General features: G+C 37.7%; 4 protein-coding genes across 5 annotated transcripts; 2 read left to right on the top strand and 2 right to left on the bottom strand.

Annotated features, from left to right (window-relative positions):
* The first annotated feature begins 756 nt into the window (after positions 1-756).
* Positions 757-4,665, top strand: LOC116011396 (probable beta-1,3-galactosyltransferase 2). Of its 2 annotated transcripts, none has more exons than XM_031250960.1 (11): positions 757-1,194; positions 2,031-2,127; positions 2,259-2,323; positions 2,450-2,661; positions 2,760-2,823; positions 2,922-2,994; positions 3,255-3,375; positions 3,461-3,548; positions 3,632-3,757; positions 3,846-3,955; positions 4,058-4,665. In XM_031250960.1, the coding sequence occupies exons 1-11, from the start codon at positions 1,076-1,078 to the stop codon at positions 4,204-4,206; spliced, it is 1,224 nt and encodes a 407-aa protein (XP_031106820.1). In that variant the 5' UTR covers positions 757-1,075; the 3' UTR covers positions 4,207-4,665. The 2 variants fall into 2 exon arrangements, with proteins under 2 accessions (XP_031106820.1, XP_031106819.1); XM_031250959.1 differs by having other exon boundaries at positions 759-1,194; positions 2,253-2,323.
* Positions 4,666-9,431: 4,766 nt separating this feature from the next.
* LOC116008962 (transcription factor MYB101) lies at positions 9,432-12,295 on the bottom strand. Its single transcript, XM_031248722.1, has 3 exons — positions 11,248-12,295; positions 10,192-11,041; positions 9,432-9,908 (listed from the first exon to the last, which is right to left on the bottom strand). The coding sequence occupies exons 1-3, from the start codon at positions 11,569-11,571 to the stop codon at positions 9,637-9,639; spliced, it is 1,446 nt and encodes a 481-aa protein (XP_031104582.1). The 5' UTR covers positions 11,572-12,295; the 3' UTR covers positions 9,432-9,636.
* A 1,548-nt stretch (positions 12,296-13,843) lies between these two features.
* LOC116010623 (probable membrane metalloprotease ARASP2, chloroplastic) lies at positions 13,844-15,772 on the bottom strand. The gene has a single exon (XM_031250104.1). It carries the CDS (start codon positions 15,620-15,622, stop codon positions 14,288-14,290), a length of 1,335 nt encoding a protein of 444 aa, XP_031105964.1. The 5' UTR covers positions 15,623-15,772; the 3' UTR covers positions 13,844-14,287.
* Positions 15,773-17,058: 1,286 nt separating this feature from the next.
* Positions 17,059-17,751, top strand: LOC116010098. The gene has a single exon (XM_031249360.1). It carries the CDS (start codon positions 17,059-17,061, stop codon positions 17,749-17,751), a length of 693 nt encoding a protein of 230 aa, XP_031105220.1.
* The last annotated feature ends 456 nt before the right edge of the window (positions 17,752-18,207 follow it).

Here is an 18,207-nt window from a genome sequence, read left to right as displayed (position 1 = left end):
ACTATTACGCGTCTTACCATATTAGTTAGGTGCATTTAAATTTGAGAAGAAGTGAAGACATGAATCAAATTTACAAAAGCAAAATTTATATTGTGTAACTTTTCATCAAATTATAATCTAAATCAATTCAACAATAAGTAAACATACAGTAATGTTAAAGAATCGATTCTTATAATATGCAGTATGATAAAAAGATTTACACTAATTTTGTTTTCAATAAGAGTCAAAATTATGCGAACGTGATTCATATGAGATTTGGATTTAATTTCGTATAGTAGAGATACTTAATATCTTAGCATCCTTCTAATGGTATAACAATAAGAAGGGGATGATCAAGTGGATGAAACATAATTTTGTACGTAAAAGTTTGAAAAAAAGAATTTTTTTAATACAGTTAACTCTATTAGATTGTAGTATCTATTCATACCTACTTCAAAGTGTTTGACAAAAAAAAAAAAAGAAAAAGAAAGAAGAAGATAAACTACTACTAGTATAGTAATGCATATATGGTTATGCATCAGCCGACTCTCTGCCAAAATGTGTTAATTTTAGCAACGCATCTGACAAACTGTCGGGGCAATTTAATATGAGAACAAAGTTAAAGATAAGGGCATTTACGTACCGTATGTAACATGAACTGTTTCAGTTACAGAGGAGCATTTAATAATGAAACAGTAGTTGCGACAAGGACAGTTTGGTAAATTTGGTGATCTTGAGCAGTTAGTAAGTCTCCCCCTTCACTGCTGTTCCCAGTGTCTTCCCTGCAAAGTGTAGTTCTGTACGTCTAGAGAGAGAAATAGAAAGAGAGAGAGAGAGAGGGCAGAGGATATAAGAAAGGAACAAACTATACCACAAGTTCAAACAAGGCATCATTTTTATAGCACCTAGGAAGGTCATAGGTACAGGCTTACAATATAGCTTAGTATCTTCCTTAAAGTGCGTTCCAACTACCAAAAACTCCCTTTCAATCAGTTCTCATCGTTTGGGTTTGGATTGATTCTCAAACCCAGTTTTGGGAATGGGTTTTTGATAACAGAGGTAAAGGTTTTGGGGGAGAGGAGAATTTGAACCAGAAATGTCTGTGAAGAGCAGAGGTGGAGGCGGAGAGGGGGTTTCCAAAAGTCTCATTTCTAAAAAATGGACGCTTTTGCTTTGTATCAGTAGCTTCTGTGCGGGAGTGTTCTTCACCAACAGGTAAAAAGTTCATATCTTTTTTCGTTTATTTGCATTGTGCATATATGCTCTTCTGGTTGTGGTCCTCTTCCTTTTTTCTGTTTTCATGGAATTTGAATTGGTTTTCATCTGGGTGTCTTTGGGAACATATTCCTGGCAATTTGCTTCATTCTGTGTGCTTTGAATGACAATCTTTTTGGTTGCCTTCGAAATAATATATAAATGCTTTCAAGAAATTCAATGTTTTTTTTTTCTCAGTTTAAGTTTATACTGTTTAATTGATTTGCATTTCTAGTCTTTTGTGATATAGGCTTGCCATTTTTTTGGCTATGTATTGAGTACCATGTTGTCTGTTGCTTGAGAAACCTTATTGGTGAAGTAGGTGCAGATCTACATAATTTTCAGATTTCGGAGAAACCAATGTTTTTTTAACTTCACAATTTTTTTTTTTTAAGTTAAAAGAGAAATTGCAATATGGTTGAGAGTGGACACTTAGTAAATCTCATCTTATAATTTTTAGTTGATTTGACAAAGGATCACAAAGAGACAAATCAGGTTAAATTATTCACATGTAACCAAATTATCAAGTTAACAGTAAGATCAATTTGGTCGTTGACATAAAATTTTAAGAAAATATTACATGTACTCTTACTTTTTACTCTCAACTTCTATTTGTCTCACAAATGTTGACGTAGACATTTTTCATGAGGCCCACGTGATAAAAATATCTTTTTTTTGGTCACATCCTGAAGTAAGTGAGGGAGTAGAATTTGAGAGACCGCAACTCAAAATTTTATGATTTTAGTGAGGCTTGAGATGATGGTTTTGCAATAATGAAATTAATTAACTTGTGACAGAATGTGGACCGTTCCGGAGTCAAAAGGGATTACAATAACACCTTCATCTGAAACTGAAGGTCTGAAGTTGATCTCGGAAGGTTGCGGTACAAAATATGTGAGTATCTATCTATCTCTTCCTCTCTAAAAATCGAATCGAAAGGCGAACTTTGATCTCTTGTTAATCTTCTGCTATTCAAGTTTTTGACTGTTCTGTTGACGATATCGTCTGCATTCATGTAGTTGCAGCCGAAAGATGTGAAAGTATCCAAAGACGTTTTTGGGGAAGTTTCTAAAACGCATCATGCCATTCAGTGAGTTGCCGTGTTTCATTCCTCATTCCTCCCTTGTCGTCCAGATTATGATTTGTTTTTTGGTAAAATGCGATTTGCACTTCATGCATCTGATATGTTGAATGATTAACTGTACAATTTGTGCAGGACGCTAGATAAAACCATTTCGAATTTGGAGATGGAGTTGGCTGCTGCAAAGGCGGCTCAGGAATCAATTCTTAGTGGCTCTCCTATGTCGGAGGACGGTGAGAAGAGCGGTTCATCTAAAAGAAGAAAATATTTCATGGTTATAGGAATAAACACTGCATTTAGTAGCAGAAAACGACGAGATTCAGTTCGCAACACATGGATGCCACAAGGTTTCTTACTGGTTTCTCTGCCCTTTTCCTTACATTTTCTAGATAATCTGACTGTTTTTCTTATACATTGCATTTTTTCTTTTGATACGATGAAATAGGTGAAAAGAGGAAGAAGCTGGAAGAAGAGAAAGGGGTAGTCATTCGCTTTGTAATCGGTCACGGGTAGAGATCTACATTCCTCTTTTGATTAACACTTGCACTCCAAGTGTTCGATCTTATGACTTGGGCAGCATTAATGGAACCATTTGTTTGTCCTGCAGTGCGACAGTAGGCGGTATTCTAGACAGAGCTATTGAAGCCGAGGATAAAAAGCATGGAGATTTCTTGAGACTGGTAATGCTCAAAACTTCTTCTTTTTTATACTTACAAGGCGACCACTATTCGATGTTGGACAAATTTTGTCCCGTGCCTCTAACCGGCAAGAACCACAAGAGGATAAACCAACCTACATTGCCCATAACTTATCGGCTCAAACCAAGAAAGTCAATAATTCCCTCCAGGAGGCGAACTTGTAGCATTGTGGTTAGTCAACAGCCTGACGAACTTGGCTGGTTAAACAAAAAATTTAATGTCTCTTGTGCCAATCTAAACAGGATCATGTAGAGGGGTATCTTGAGCTGTCTGCCAAGACGAAGACTTATTTTTCCACTGCTGTTAAGCTATGGGACGCAGAGTATTACATAAAAGTAGACGATGATGTCCATGTAAATATAGGTAACAGGCTAGCTAGTTCAATTAATCCTGCAACTCTTTATGTATATCTGATCTGATGACTTATGAGTGACTGCCATTGTTGCAGGAACACTAGGCGAAACGCTAGCTAGACACCGCAAGAAACCACGAGTGTATATTGGGTGCATGAAATCTGGGCCTGTTCTATCTCAGAAGTAAGCATTTATTTCATTCTGCTGATCTGAACTATATTTAGTGAAGAAGATGTTAAGATATGAAGTTGATTTTCATGAACCAGGGGAGTAAGATACCATGAACCTGAGTATTGGAAGTTTGGGGAGACTGGAAACAAATATTTCCGTCATGCTACAGGACAGTTATACGCCATCTCGAAGGACTTGGCTGCATATATTTCAGCGAACCAGTTAAGCACATTTTGTTTATCACCACTATATATGACATATGTTTCAGCAAATCAGACAAGACTATAATCTTAATTTATAACTTGGCAGACATGTACTGCACAAATATGCTAACGAGGATGTCTCATTGGGGGCCTGGTTTATTGGGCTAGATGTGCACCACGTTGATGATCGGAGATTATGCTGTGGAACTCCCCCTGGTAAAATTACTATTAGTCTATTACTTTGTTCCATTTCAACTAAACGTTTAAGTTGATAGCGGGATCACACATTTGAACAAGTTGAGCATTTGTTTGCTACAGATTGTGAATGGAAGGCTCAGGCGGGCAACATTTGCGTTGCTTCATTTGACTGGACGTGCAGCGGGATATGCAGATCAGCTGACAGGATAAAGGAAGTCCACAGGCGGTGTGGCGAGGGAGAGAAAGTCCTGTGGAATGCTGCTTTCTGAAACTGGCTCGCATGGCAGTTTCTTCCAACCTCTGGAAGACGCAAAACTGGCAGGGCGGGCTCACCGGACCTGCATTTCTGTTCTATATTTCTATAGGTTGAAGATATAAAATAGTGATACCCATGGAGAGAAAGAGGGAGAGATAGGTGAACAGAAAGAGGGCTTAGCTGTGCAGATGTTCTCCATTTTAGTAGACGAGAGTGTCTCTGCCAAAGCGGCTATGAAAACGCAGGCAGGCGACTCTCACTGCTAGCTTTTTTTGGTCTTGTTTTCCCCCCTTTGCCGAACAGGCAAAATTGTAAGTGATGCTCGATGGATTATATTGTGCATTCTTAATAAGTGCAGATCAATAATATATATTGCAGTGCCACTACTGTGCCAGTGAGCCCTTGCACACAAGAATTGAAGTATCTGCCAACTTAGAACAATTTCACCTTGTTCCTCAACATCTTTTGTCCAGCTTATTGGGCCAAATCAGTTTACATTTAGTGATGGGGTTGTATTTTCTTGGGTGATTAAATTTCTAAAATTTGGAAAAATATGCCTCTTATGCCACTAAAATAGTTAAATAGATGCAAGTTACTCTTCATGAAATTTTACTTATTAACGGTGAATATTTTTGAGTTCTATTGGCTCGAACCCACTCTCTTCCACATGAGAGTGTACACCGGATGCCGCTTGACCACAATGTCTTTAGCTATTGACAGTGAATATTGTAGACTCAACACTTAAATTATTCTAATCCAATAAACTTTGCTATGACAAGCTATTTAGGCTCATCCAAGTCATTTTCCATCTTTAGGTTATTCAGTCAAGCAAATTATATTGTGGAATTGACCCACTTTGCATTCTAAATCTTAGTCTAAAATGACATTGTTTTGTTTAAACTAGTACTACATTTTTTTCCTTATGTTTGGTTGAAATTTTAAGAGATATTTGGTTGAAAATTAATAAGTTAACAGATGATACATCTAACAATTAACAAATTATGTACCCGCAGCATTAAAGTTATTTATGATTGCGCGAAAAAAGGTGTCACTCCACTTATGAAAACTATGAAACAACATAGTTTTGAACTTAGTTCTACATTGTAAGGTGAAATTGGACCCTGGTCAATGATATAACAACTTATTTAGTCCTCCTAAGATCATTGGACATAAACTCTCAATCAAAATCATTATGTATGTAAAAAAAAAAAAATCATTATGTAATGACATAATTAACTATTAGACCCACTTGGCCCTCACTATGTACATGTAAATAACCCTTTTTGATTATGTGATTCAAACTACTTCATTCTCCAAACAATCAATCATCCTTTAGTTTTATTTTCAAGTCTTTAATATATGATCTTGTTATCTAATGGTTTGCGCCAGTAATCTTATTATCTAATGATTTATGCGAGGACTACCACATATATAAACACTAGTAACACATTCAAAATAAAGCAATAATAATAATGCTTAAAATAAAGCCAAAGATGAATTAATTGGAGAAGATAAAGAAAGAGTTGGTGTCCAAAGATTTAAAAGAAAAATGCATATATAATTTGTGTGGTATGAGTGTGTAGTCACTTATGAGTACAGAAGAATCTGGAATAGATTGGTTGCGCCGGGCACCACCACGGCGGAGTGGGGTTGATATATTGAGTGTGGAGCAGCCGGATAATTTAAGTGAAGCAACGAAAAGACAAGTGTTTAGAGCTAGGGCACGGGCAGGGGACCGGACCGGGACACGTGATATTTGTGGGAAGAGGGTTATGTGGCTTGAAATATGGCGGGTGTGGTGAAAGGCCATCCTTGCATGAACATTACATGGACTCATCATTGACATTTCTTACTCAAGCACTGCACATTTATCATCTCTGCTCCCCCTCTTACTCTGCATTACTATTGCATTACTATTGCGGTAAATTTGGCTGAAATGGTAAGAAATGAATGGTCTAGACAAAATAAATATGTATGATTTGAACGTTTGAATAAAAATAGGCAAAATAATTCTCAACTGTCGATCCATCTAAACGGATGGATTAGATTAATATTCACTTTTTACTTGAAAGTATGTTCTCACATGAATGATCCATTATATAAATCTAAAATGTTGTTTATATGTATCTAAATTGATTAACACAAACATGTCGAAATTATTAGTTGCGTAACCTAATTAATATTGTATACGTACTTGTTTCATTAACATAGCCTCATCTGTTTGACACGCCAAACTAAAAAGTTATTAGTAGTTGATATGTTAAGTAATTAAAATTAAAGTATTTGGTAAAATTAATTATTGTCTAAAAAGTGTAAAAATATATAAAAAGGATAAACTAAAATATTAAGATTTTGATTAATGAAGGGTAGATGATGTTATTTTTGTAAATTAATAAAGATAAAAGAACAGAGAAAAAAAGTTAAAAAGTCATGAGTTTAATGATGAATTATTACCAAATGCCGTTGTGATTACTAGTTTACGTGTCGTTGGTGTGAAAAAGAACCCACAGCCCCCGCCCCTAAAAAATAAGAAGGGATCATAACTTAAAAATAAGAATATCAAAATGTACATTTCTTCTTAAATAATATTTTATTTCTGACTTAAGGACAATGATCAATGAGACTTATCACACAAATTTTTGCCTAATTTTGAAAAGCTCAACCTAAGTACATACCTAACCACCTTAATTAAATTGAATAAAAAAGTATAACCGAGTCCAAATGCTATTTATTCATCAATTTATTATTGGTGTGGCTAACACAGTAACACATATTACATAACGACCTTCTTATACTTATATGTAAATCCTGAAATGCAAATCTTTTAATTTCTTTTTAAAATAGTCATCACCTGTCTTAGAAGAATGGCGGCCATCTCAAAAGTCAAATAAGGCTCATGAATACCAAATAAGGTCCAAATCTGAGCGTCTATTATAGAAATTCATATTTAATTTGGACTAATTTTGTGACGAAAGATGACTGCCTCCGTCTCAGAAGTAAAAGCCGGCCATACATATTGCACACAATTAAATGAACTTAGAATGAAAGAAATCGGCGGGTGGTACGTAGGATAGTCAAGTGGTGCAATTGGACTGCCCCATAACTTTTTTTTTTTTTAAATTTGATTTTTATATTCTCCCCTCAATTCCCATATTAACAATTCTCAGAACGGTGCATACTAATAATTTATTTCTTTATTTCTTTAAAGAAGAACGAAAGAAAGAGAAGAAAGAGCATCAGTGAAAGCAGTATTGACTTTTTGTATTTTAACGGGCTGAAAAAATATAGATAAACAGATATTACAATGTAATAGAGTCAGTAGCACTAAAAGAAAAAAAGTAGAGAAACAGCTGAGCATTTTGATAAATGAAGCAAATAAATACTATCCATTGGCTGCTGACTCTACTCCTTATGGGCATTGCTTGAGCACGTTATTATATTGACGTATGGCTCGCAATCCACAAAACCCTATAAAAGCATGCTGCATATATATACTTACGTCATTAATTGGATACCATTATATTTTCAACATAACCCATAACTCTATGCCGCCACAACGTGAACCATGCAAGCACAATCATCCTTGGCAACACTCAATATCTCATCCATGATACATCCCATCCATCCATATATGAATTTCACCCTATTTAATTTTTCTTTTTTTTTTCTTAAAAAATTAATTATGCATAAACAAGATCGGGAGTCAAACTAAGTAAATGAAACGATAAGTTTTGAGATAAACTTTTCAAATAGGATTTGATGAAAACTTATCTTTAAAAAGTGAGGTTTTTGGATTAGACAACGGGATGTCTTGAACATACCTTAACTTTAAGAGGCACTTTTAAGCTCAGACCATACTCAAATGAATCTCCATTCGCACTGGGTCAGTCCAATTAATGAGCAAAGTGATGACTAGATTGATTTTTTCATACAAAAGGCCAGAGATTCGAACAACTGGCTTCTCTTAAAGGACAATAGTGCACGACCATTCAGGCCAACCAAGTTGATTAAAAGTAAGGTTTTTAAGGACATAAAGATTGGGAAGAATTTTTTTTTTTTTTTTTTTAAGGGAAAGAAGAAAAATAAAAGTAGGCGACGATTGGGGAGAAGATGGTGTGCGTGAACCTTTTTTAAGGATGATTAATGCAGACGTCTTCCTAGTATCCACTACTACATGCATATTATTATTATACATATGACCAGGATTAAACTTGTCTGCTCTTACATCATCCCATCAACTATCTAAATTTAGTAAATATATCGAAGCGACATTTTGGAAGAAAGCTTAGATGTAGTCCATATCGATCTACTTTATTCTATTTTATATGCCAACTTGGTTACGTTACTTATTATTATTCAGAAAAGGAATTTATTGTAAATACAACAAGAGAAAAAAGATGGAGATATAGACTTGACCCTTAAGAAAAGAGAAACAAACTCATAACAAAAATCAAACTAATAATAAGTTTTTCCTTTGTCTTTTTTCTTAATTTTCATGATGAGAAAGAAGGGCTTGTAGCGAAAAAAAAAAAAGAAAGGAAAGAATTTTTAGTTTAATAGGAAATTATTATTCAATTTAATTATCCAATGACCTTAGTAATTTTATTTCCAATATTCATTCTGAGATGGCATTTAAAAAAATATTTTGTATTCATTAGTGTTGGAGTAAATATTACCAACACTTAGAGTTGAAAGCCAATCGATGGATTTGCCAACCTAGCCATGGAGATGGATTTGCATTAGGCCAATTCAAAAGTGTCACCCAACCGAGCTAGAAGCTCAACTAGACGACCTATCATATCGCCCCAACTATCATAGTGGTGTCACAAGTTATACCTTACCTTAAGCTATTTGTTCCTAGCACGAGTAGCCCTAAGCTATCAGAAGCATTTTTTTTTTCATCTCATTAAAACCTTGCCTTAAATTAGCAAGCACAAAGGAATAAAGCTACAATTACATGTTGGTTGTAGTGATTCATTTAACACCAATTCTATTAAAAAAAAATAAATAAGAAAAAGATATCATATTAGAAAAAAGGCATTCATATAGATATTATGAGTTAATTTTGAAAAGAAAGTGTAATATTTGTAGATCCACTAATTGTTAAGGGTGTGTCTCGTTCGAAGTCAAACTAGTTAACCGGTCCTAGCTAGTTGGCTGGCTAACGTGATCTTTGCAGGTAAATTACTAACATATGAACTAAAAACCAACAAAAAGAAATATGGTCTCGGAAAAGTTTGAACAGACAACAACATAAGCTCATCCCATTCGTCACAACCCAACAGTAGTACAGCCATGCTATGGCTTAGAAGTTTGATGAATTAACTACTGATCGCCCGCCTAAGATCCATACCAAATTAAAAATTAAAAAGCTCTCAGAAATTAAGGTCTATCACAACAATACTATAACCTAACGTACACCTACACAATATTTTTTTCTACTCTAGGAAATACAAGGCATGTTATTCCAGCACAACGTTGACTCCGAGGTTGTCGTGCTTGACGATTTCGACTCTTCTTTGTGATTCCCCACGACGCCGGTAGCACCACCGCCGCCCTGCATCGTATTAAATGCTCCTCCGTTCACCAAATCGCCGCCGCCCTTCCCGTCTTCGTACCAATCAGGAACCGGTACAGCCAGTGGAAAATTGTCAAGAAGACTCAATATATCGTCGTCCACCGGACTATTACTTTCCTTGGCTGAAGCTGATTCGCCTATAAATTCACAAACAAGTCACTAATAATACCAATTAATTGATTATTAAGAAAAATAATAACCCTCCAAATTTTGTTGGGTCAAAGTATAAGGCCTAAAGATTAAGGATTTAATAATAAAACTACAAAAATTTGTATAAGACCTGGTCTCAATCTGTGAGATAGGTCAGATCATTGATTAATAAGTTCAAAAATTTGACACATTAATTAAAATCTGACCCATTAGACGATCTCACTCACTCAGCCTTATCATAACAAAATGGTGAATTATAAGGGATTGAACCTTCATAGCCAAAGCTATACACTGCTTGTTCATGGACGGCGGGCGGTGATGGATTTCCCAGCAAAGCTTCGTACTCGTCCGACGTAGATTTTTGTTTCCCTTTTCCGTCCGAGGAATCTTTGTTAATTTTCTCGACGTCGCGCGCCAAAGCATGAGATTCGTGCAATAAATCCTCCAATAACCCACTGTTGCTTCGCGGCAAGCCCGGGAGAACTTCATAGTCATTAGCGTCGTCGCTCGGCGCCGGGTAAAGGCTCCCGGTGATCCCGGACGATGTGGTCGGAGTGGCCGCCGGCACGGGGGTTTGGATTGAAGGTCGCTCTTGCATGTTGGCTCCCGACGGGCCGCCGAAAACGGCGGAGAAGGGATGGAGAGCGCTAAACGGGAGCGACGGGATCGGCAACGGCGCGTTGAAATGTTTCGGCAACGGCGGCGTAACAGGGGAGGAGAACTGGCCGGGTTTATTAGACGAGGCCGCCAATGTTAAAGCGAGGCCGCCCGGCGGGGCTGAGAAGAACTTGAAATGAGAGCCGTGGCCTTGCAGAGTGGCCACCGGAGCAGATTTCAAGGTCGCCGGAGAATCGAACATGTGGTCGTAAATCGACGGAGGGGGATTATAAGGGGCGGCGGGCTTGGGCAGGTGATGCGGCGGCGGCGGAGCCGATAAAAGCGCTGACAGCGGAGACGATGAACGGCTGGATCGAGTTTGTTGTATTAGAATCTGGTTTGGATGATGATATGTGTTTTGCGGTTGAATTTCTTGAGGATATATAGGTAATCCCGCTCTCTGTCTTCTCTTCAGCCTCGTGTTCCAGTAATTCTTGATCTCGTTATCTGTTCTTCCAGGCAGCTACCAAATCCCCAACAACAACAATATTATTCTTAGAATATTGTAAATTAATTGTATTATTCTTTATATTCTTTTATTCTCATTTAATTAATGAGATACTATAAAAAAAAATTAAATTTATAAAAAACCTAAACAAAATAAACAAAAAGAATAGTAAATTTGACTAGATAAAATGAGACAGAGAGAATATATGAATATTAATGAACCTGAGCGGCCATGCGAGCCCATTTGTTACCGAGCTTAGCGTGGAGCTCGACGATGAGGCGTTCTTCTTCGGGGGAAAAGGCGCCTTTTCTGAGATTAGGTCTGAGATGATTAGCCCATCTTAACCTGCAACTCTTACCGCATCTCATCAATCCAGAATTTCTCTGCACCGCATTCCAATTCCCTTCGCCGTGCTTCTTCACGTACTCCATCAGAATCGCGTCCTCCGCCGCCGTCCACGGCCCTTTCTTCAGCATCTGCCGCGCTCCTCCGGTTCTCCCCGACGCTCCGCCGCCGTTCTTCATTCCTCCGCCATCCGGGGCCATCAACACACCGTGCCGCCCTTGTGTTGGCTCTTCTGTTATTTGGTTTGATTTTAATTGGAATTGAAGGGCGATTTTTCTTGTGTGTTTTTGTTTTGTTTAAAGAAAAGAAGAAAATCTATGGAGAAAAGGGAATTGGGTGAAAGAGAGTGCGGGAGAGAGGGAGGGAGAGAGATGAGAGTGAGAGCGGAGAGGAGGGTGTGGAGGATTTATAGAATGGTAGGCGTGAGCTTAGTTCTCGTCCCGGCTTGCAAGCTTCATGGCTCATGCTACATTTTTTTGCGCAGTTTTCTTTCTCCACTCTTTTTCAATTCTCACCTCCGTAATTATTTCATTTTTTTTAATTTTCCTTTTCTTTTTCCCTTTTTTTTTGTTTTTGTTTTTTAATTTTCTTTTTCCATATGAACTTTCGTATGGTATAAGGATGAGAGTTTCCTACTTGGCAACTAAAACTTTTAAAGTTGTACACTTGTACTCTACATGTGAGTTGTTTATTAATCTTTTTATCTTTTTTATTTGAGCTTATCAATTATGAATGATTTAAATTGGTTTATCTCCTTATAGTCATTTGTTAGTTAAGATTACAATGTGAGCTTTATTAAAAGTGCATATTTAGCGACTATGAATTTTTTTTTTAATGACGAGAAAAATAAGCAGTCATTATTTAATGCCAATAAGTCACTCACGTTAGGAGTTGAACTGTGCAATAAAAAAGGACTATTTTCATCCCCTCCCCCGCCCTAAAATATAACACCGTTTACTTTTTAAGTGGCTTGACATGCCATGTATCATAAATCTATATAAAAAAAAAAAACTATCAAATAAGTTACTGAACTTATTAATTTCGTACACTTTGGTCATTGAACTTAAAAAGTGTGCAATCAATCTATCAAACAAGGAAAGTATGTGCAATTGGGACTATTTTCTAATTTTTTATAGTATTATCCAATCATATTGCTTACATGGTATATACTAAGAGTTGTCCTTTCCTACGTCATACTAGTTGGGAGGAAAGATTGAAACGTTTTCAATTCAAATTGCATTAAAAGAAAACCAAAAATATCTCAATTGCACAAAATTTTCTTGTTTAATGGTGTTCAATTGCACACTTTTTAAGTTCAGAAATTCAATTGCACAAAAACAATAAGTTTAGTGGCATATTTGATACTTTTTTCCTTTCCTAAATCTATCAATTCTTAATGAGTCGTTAGTGGGTGAAGAGTTAATTTCAATTTTAGTCCTAGATTTATAGGTGATAATCTAATTTTAGTCATTTTTTAGAACATTCCCTTTGGTCTTAGTATTATTGTGACATGACCATTTTTGGTATTCCATCAATAAAATCGTTGAAATGCTCTTAAATACAAGGACATTTTTATACAAAGTGGGTTGACCCACTATATTTTTATTTAAAAAAATTCATAATTGAAGACCTAAATGCGCTTGTATTTTATGAAAGTTAAACGATTTTGTTGATGTAGAACCAACAATGGTCATGCTACAATAATATTAGGATCAAGAGGAGATGTTTTGAAAAAAAAAAAAGGGATTAAAAGTGGATAGCCACATATAAATCTAAGACAAAAAATGGGTGAATTATCATTAAAAAATTATATAATAATTAAAGAAAACTTTTAACATATTAATAAACACTTATGCTAAAAGTACTCAACAAATAATGTATAGGACTAAAAATCAATCAAGTATACGATTAGAAAGCATTACTAATAATGCACGAAACAAAAGTACAATCAACATTGGTATTGATTCACATTATAAGCTTTCCTAATAATTAAGTATTTAAAAAAATCCATGCAATAGATTCAAGAAGTAGTGTTACGCATAGTCAATTATAGATACTCAAAAACTAACTTGGAAGTCATTCAGATACGATGTTGTTGTTGCCAGGTATCAATAGTTTAGTAAATAAAAGGTCTGTCTCAAGCATATCTTAAATATTTTTTTTTTTTTTTTTAGTACTATTAATTTTGTTACAATGCAGTATCTGTTCATAACTATTTTCTCAATCTACTGAACTTGCAAGAGGTTAGTTCCCAAAGAGCATTGGCTTACCTGGAGAACAGGACAGAGACTAAAACATAAGCAGTTTATTCACTGAATGACATTATGGCTTTGAAGAAAACAGATCATAACTGCAGCATTCAAAGACCTCCCTGTAATAATCAATAAATTCAGCTGCCCAGACTAGTGTAAATGCCACAGGGAAAGAAACAGACCTCAAAATCTAAAAAGGCTTCTCATTGCAGAGAGGAAATTTTCAAGTCAAGAATTGATGATATAGTAAACAATATGTCAGGTTTTTATGGTCAACAGATAGACAATCATGGAGACGATTATCAAAAGATTTGAGAGGAACAATCTATTCCAAGTATTCAGACTCAATGTGATCCATAAAAATGTAAATGTAAAGGGTTTTAATGGTACAAATATGCAGGTAAAGTATCATATGGTGGAGACCTAGCTCAATTCTCCACGTTTAGTGCAGTGAACTACTAGTACACTTTAAATCTGTGTCCATCGTTGGATCACAATCAAGGACCGAGATGAGGTCAAGAGCTTCCTGCCATTGAATATTTAGGAGACAAAGGTTTAAATCAACTCACCATAGGCAACTCTTTTGCCTTCGAGGCATGTATGTGCATTTACAATCAGACGTTTTCCAAGCCCAAAGCTATCGGGGAAACATTTTGCCGAATCATCACAATAAATCCCTTATGAAGTCAAGATTTAGTGTGTCCCGCACCAGAAGGAATAGTCCAAGAATTATGACAAACATGATTCCAGATGACATAATCCGCTGCTCTAATTCTAAAGGAAGCTTCCGCCCACCCCTAGCTGCTTCTATGAGAATCAAAGCCAATGAACCCCCATCCAAAGCAGGCAAAGGAAGAAGGTTTATCACTGCAAGGTTAAGGTTCAAAACCGCAGCAAATTGGTATAGACCATCTATATTCGATTTTGCAACCTCAGCACCAACAGCAATAATAGCAACCGGACCAGAAACCTTGCTAGCAGATTGAGAGAAGTTTAAAAACGTCTGTTTCAAGCTGTCCAACACATTATATGTGAGTCCCCAAAACTCACGCCCCGAGAAGCTGAAAACTTCAAATATATTCCTAGGGCTAACCTTCGAAAGCTTATAGTTCGGGGTTAACTGTACTCCAATTCGACCAGTACCATCTGTATTCATATCAGGAGTAACATAAACATTAACATTTTGCTCTCCCCTCCCTATCTTAAGCAACACACTTCTTTTCGGGCTATTCTTAATAACATCAACAACCTCAGACACCAAATTAGGCCCAGTTTTCCCAAGTTCAATTCCATTAACCCCTAGAATGACATCCCCAGGGATTATGCCATCTCGGCTAGCCGCAGAAAATGGCCTAACATCTGGTACCAGCACACCAGGGAAGGCCTCTTGCACTGGCAATCCAACTGAGAGGACTTGTGTGAAGATTATAACATAAGCAAACACTATATTAGCAATCACTCCAGCTGAAATTACAAGCACTCTATCAAAAATAGGCCTATTTTTTAGCAGATTCTTATCATCTGGTGGGATATCACTATCAGGATCATTATCAGGGAACCCAACAAAACCACCTAAAGGAAATGCTCTAATTGAATACTCCACATTCTTGGAATTGAACTTAGCTAAAATTGGACCAAACCCAACCGCGAACTTACTTACATGAATTCCCTGGAGATAAGCGGCCAAGAAGTGACCGCTTTCATGAACTATGATGATAGCGGTCAACACTCCAGCTGCCTCAAGAACTGACTGGGCACCCTCAAACCCACCAAAATCCAGCCCTCCTATTGCCTGAAGCTTGAACCTTTTCCTCCTCCCCCCATTCTTGAATAAGCGTAGAGAAGAAAAAGAGCAGTGAAGTGAGGATTTTGAAATCTGGGATTTGCTTCTTAGAGGGAATTCTGAAATGGGTGCCTTCGAACTTGCTAATCTACTGAGGCATGAAGCTAACGAAGAAGAAGAAGAAGCAGGGGGAGAAGAAGAGAGGTTTATTATCATTGTGCAGGGTAATCTTTTTCAAATTTTGGAGTGATTTTAGGGTTATTAAGAAAAAAATGGTTTTGGTTAACGTGGGGATGGGGATGAAACACAGAAATTTGGATAGATCATAGAAGATAATTCATAAATTTGATTTGTGGAGGGGAAGTGAGTGATATGATGCTGCCACTCTCTTCTCCACAACTTCACTTTGTAGGTATCCTTTTGTCCATATTTTCGGGCTTTCATTTTTCGGCCCGCAAGTTTGATCCAATATAGGATTTTGCAAATGCTATTTTTGGGCTCGGGCTCTCTTATTACACTAAAGAAAATGATTTAGTATACTTTTAGAAATTGATATTCCCATCAAGTTGTGATTTTGGGCTCTATGTCTCTGAATATAGTCATGGAAATTTCATCAAATTTTGGAAAAAGGCTTAGTATACTTTTAAAATTTGTTATTTCAATTATATTTTTTAAATATATTTGATAAAAAAATTATAGACCTTTTTTCGGGGGTATAAATGTATAATGCATGCGCCAAGATTAGAAATGAAGTAAAAAAAAAATGGCCCAAACTGAGTGGGTAGAACATTCTCGTACTAGAAGGTCATGAATAATTCATATTCTTGTCAGCACCTTTTCAGTCTAGCTTGTCACGCAGAGTTTTCTCAGTATAGTTTGCGAGCTATTACACAAGAGCATAGTTTACCCGGTATACACTCTTGATTAGTGGCTGCAAATTTCACTCGTTACAAAAAAAACTTTTTAATAAGTGATTTTATTATTAATGTGTTGTACAACACTATTTTGCATATTAGGAAAAAAAAAACTCTTTATTAGGATTTACTGAAGAGCAATGGACACTTTGTCTGGACAAAAATGTCAGTTAAAAAGTAAATTATAATAAATAACACTTATAAGTCAAATACAAAAAATCATTTTGTAGGTCAAGTAACATGTCAAACATGTCAGGAAAATTCTCACGTAAAACTAGCTCCCTAGCTCTCTAGGGTTTTCTCCTTCCTAGGGTTTCTCTAGGTCTTTCTGGCTTTCTTTCGTTTTTTTCGGTGATCTCCCCGGTGTTTTCTTCTCGTTCTTTCTGCATGGCGACGACGGATGCTGCGGTGATGGGTCTTTCGACTCGCTGGGCGGACATGGTGCTCGAAGACGAAGATGAGACGTTCGAGCCTGTAATGGTGACGAACGGCGAGACTGCTGCTGGTGCTGTTCAAACGTGGCCGCTTGTCGGTCGATTTTTGACAGCGAGATTGATTAAGCTGGAGTACATGAGGCAAGTAATGGCGTCAGTATGGAAGCCGGTAAAGGGTGTCCAGATAACGGAGCTAGAGCCAAATCTTTTCCTGTTTGTTTTTTTCCACGCTTCCGATCTGCAGTATGTTGTTGACGAGGGGCTATAGACGTATGAGAATGCTACCCTAGTTTGCAAGCCGGTAATGGACGGCGTTCTACCGGGTGATGTAGTGTTGGATTCGGTGGAGATGTGGGTGCAACTCCATGACCTACCGATGGGGTATACATCCGAGCTGATTCAGGAGCAGATTGGGAATTTTCTCGGCAAGTTTGTTATGTGCGATGATCGTTTCACGGGGGCACCATGGCTTAACTTCTACCGCATCCGAGTAGCCCTTCCGGTAGATAAGCCTATTAAACGCAAGATGAAACTCCTTAAGCGTGATAGAACGTACAGCTGGGTGACATTCAGGTATGAGAGACTCCATAATTATTGTTTCTTTTGTGGCATGCTGGGGCACTCCTACAAATTTTGTCTAAAGGCGCGCGAGTCGACCATTCCGATCGATCAGTACCCTTTTGGCGCAGACTTGCGCGCCGGTCACAGTCGGGGGCCGAGAGCAGTAGGGGAAAAGTGGCTGGTTCCGGTAGGGGGTTTGCCGTTGCCGGATGCGGTACCGACGCCGCCTAGCGGTAGCAGCGCTGATGACGCAGTGGGTACGGTCACGGGGGCTGTGGTGGAAGCAGAGGTTGTTGCCGTGTCCAAGCGACGACGTGAAGGGCCGCCAGCTGCCTTACGTAGGCGGGGGAGTGGCAGTAGTGATGTTGCAATGCATGACATGTCAAAAAACTTGCACATGGCGGGTTCTAGTTCCCAGGCCCGCCCGTCATCATGAGTACGCTTAGTTGGAACTGTCGTGGCTTGGGCAATCCACGTACAGTTCGTGAAGTTGCAGACCTTGTGTCTCGTAAGAAGCCCGATTTCGTTTTCCTTATGGAAACCAAGGTAAGACGGGATCATGCAGAACGCCTTCGAATCAAGTTAGGGTTTGAGGGTCTTTTTTATGTGGATGGTGGTGGTCTGAGTGGTGGATTGGCTTTATTGTGGAAGAAGAACAATACGGCCAGACTCTTGAGTTATTCGAGGAATCATGTGGATGTGGAGGTATCTATTGTTGGCATTGGAGTGTGGAGAATGACGTGTTTTTATGGCTTTCCAGAGCGTAGTAGGAGGGGTGAGGCATGGGACTTTCTGAGGTCTCTTGCGAGTAGGTCTAACCTGTCATGGGTGGTTCTGGGTGACTTTAACGATCTTCTCTTCCAGCATGAGAAACGGGGGGGGGGGGGTAATC

The sequence above is a fragment of the Ipomoea triloba genome, chromosome 2, assembly GCF_003576645.1.
Source record: "Ipomoea triloba cultivar NCNSP0323 chromosome 2, ASM357664v1".
In the NCBI taxonomy this organism is placed as follows: Eukaryota; Viridiplantae; Streptophyta; class Magnoliopsida; order Solanales; family Convolvulaceae; genus Ipomoea; species Ipomoea triloba.
This window is presented reverse-complemented; position numbering and strand designations above follow the sequence as displayed.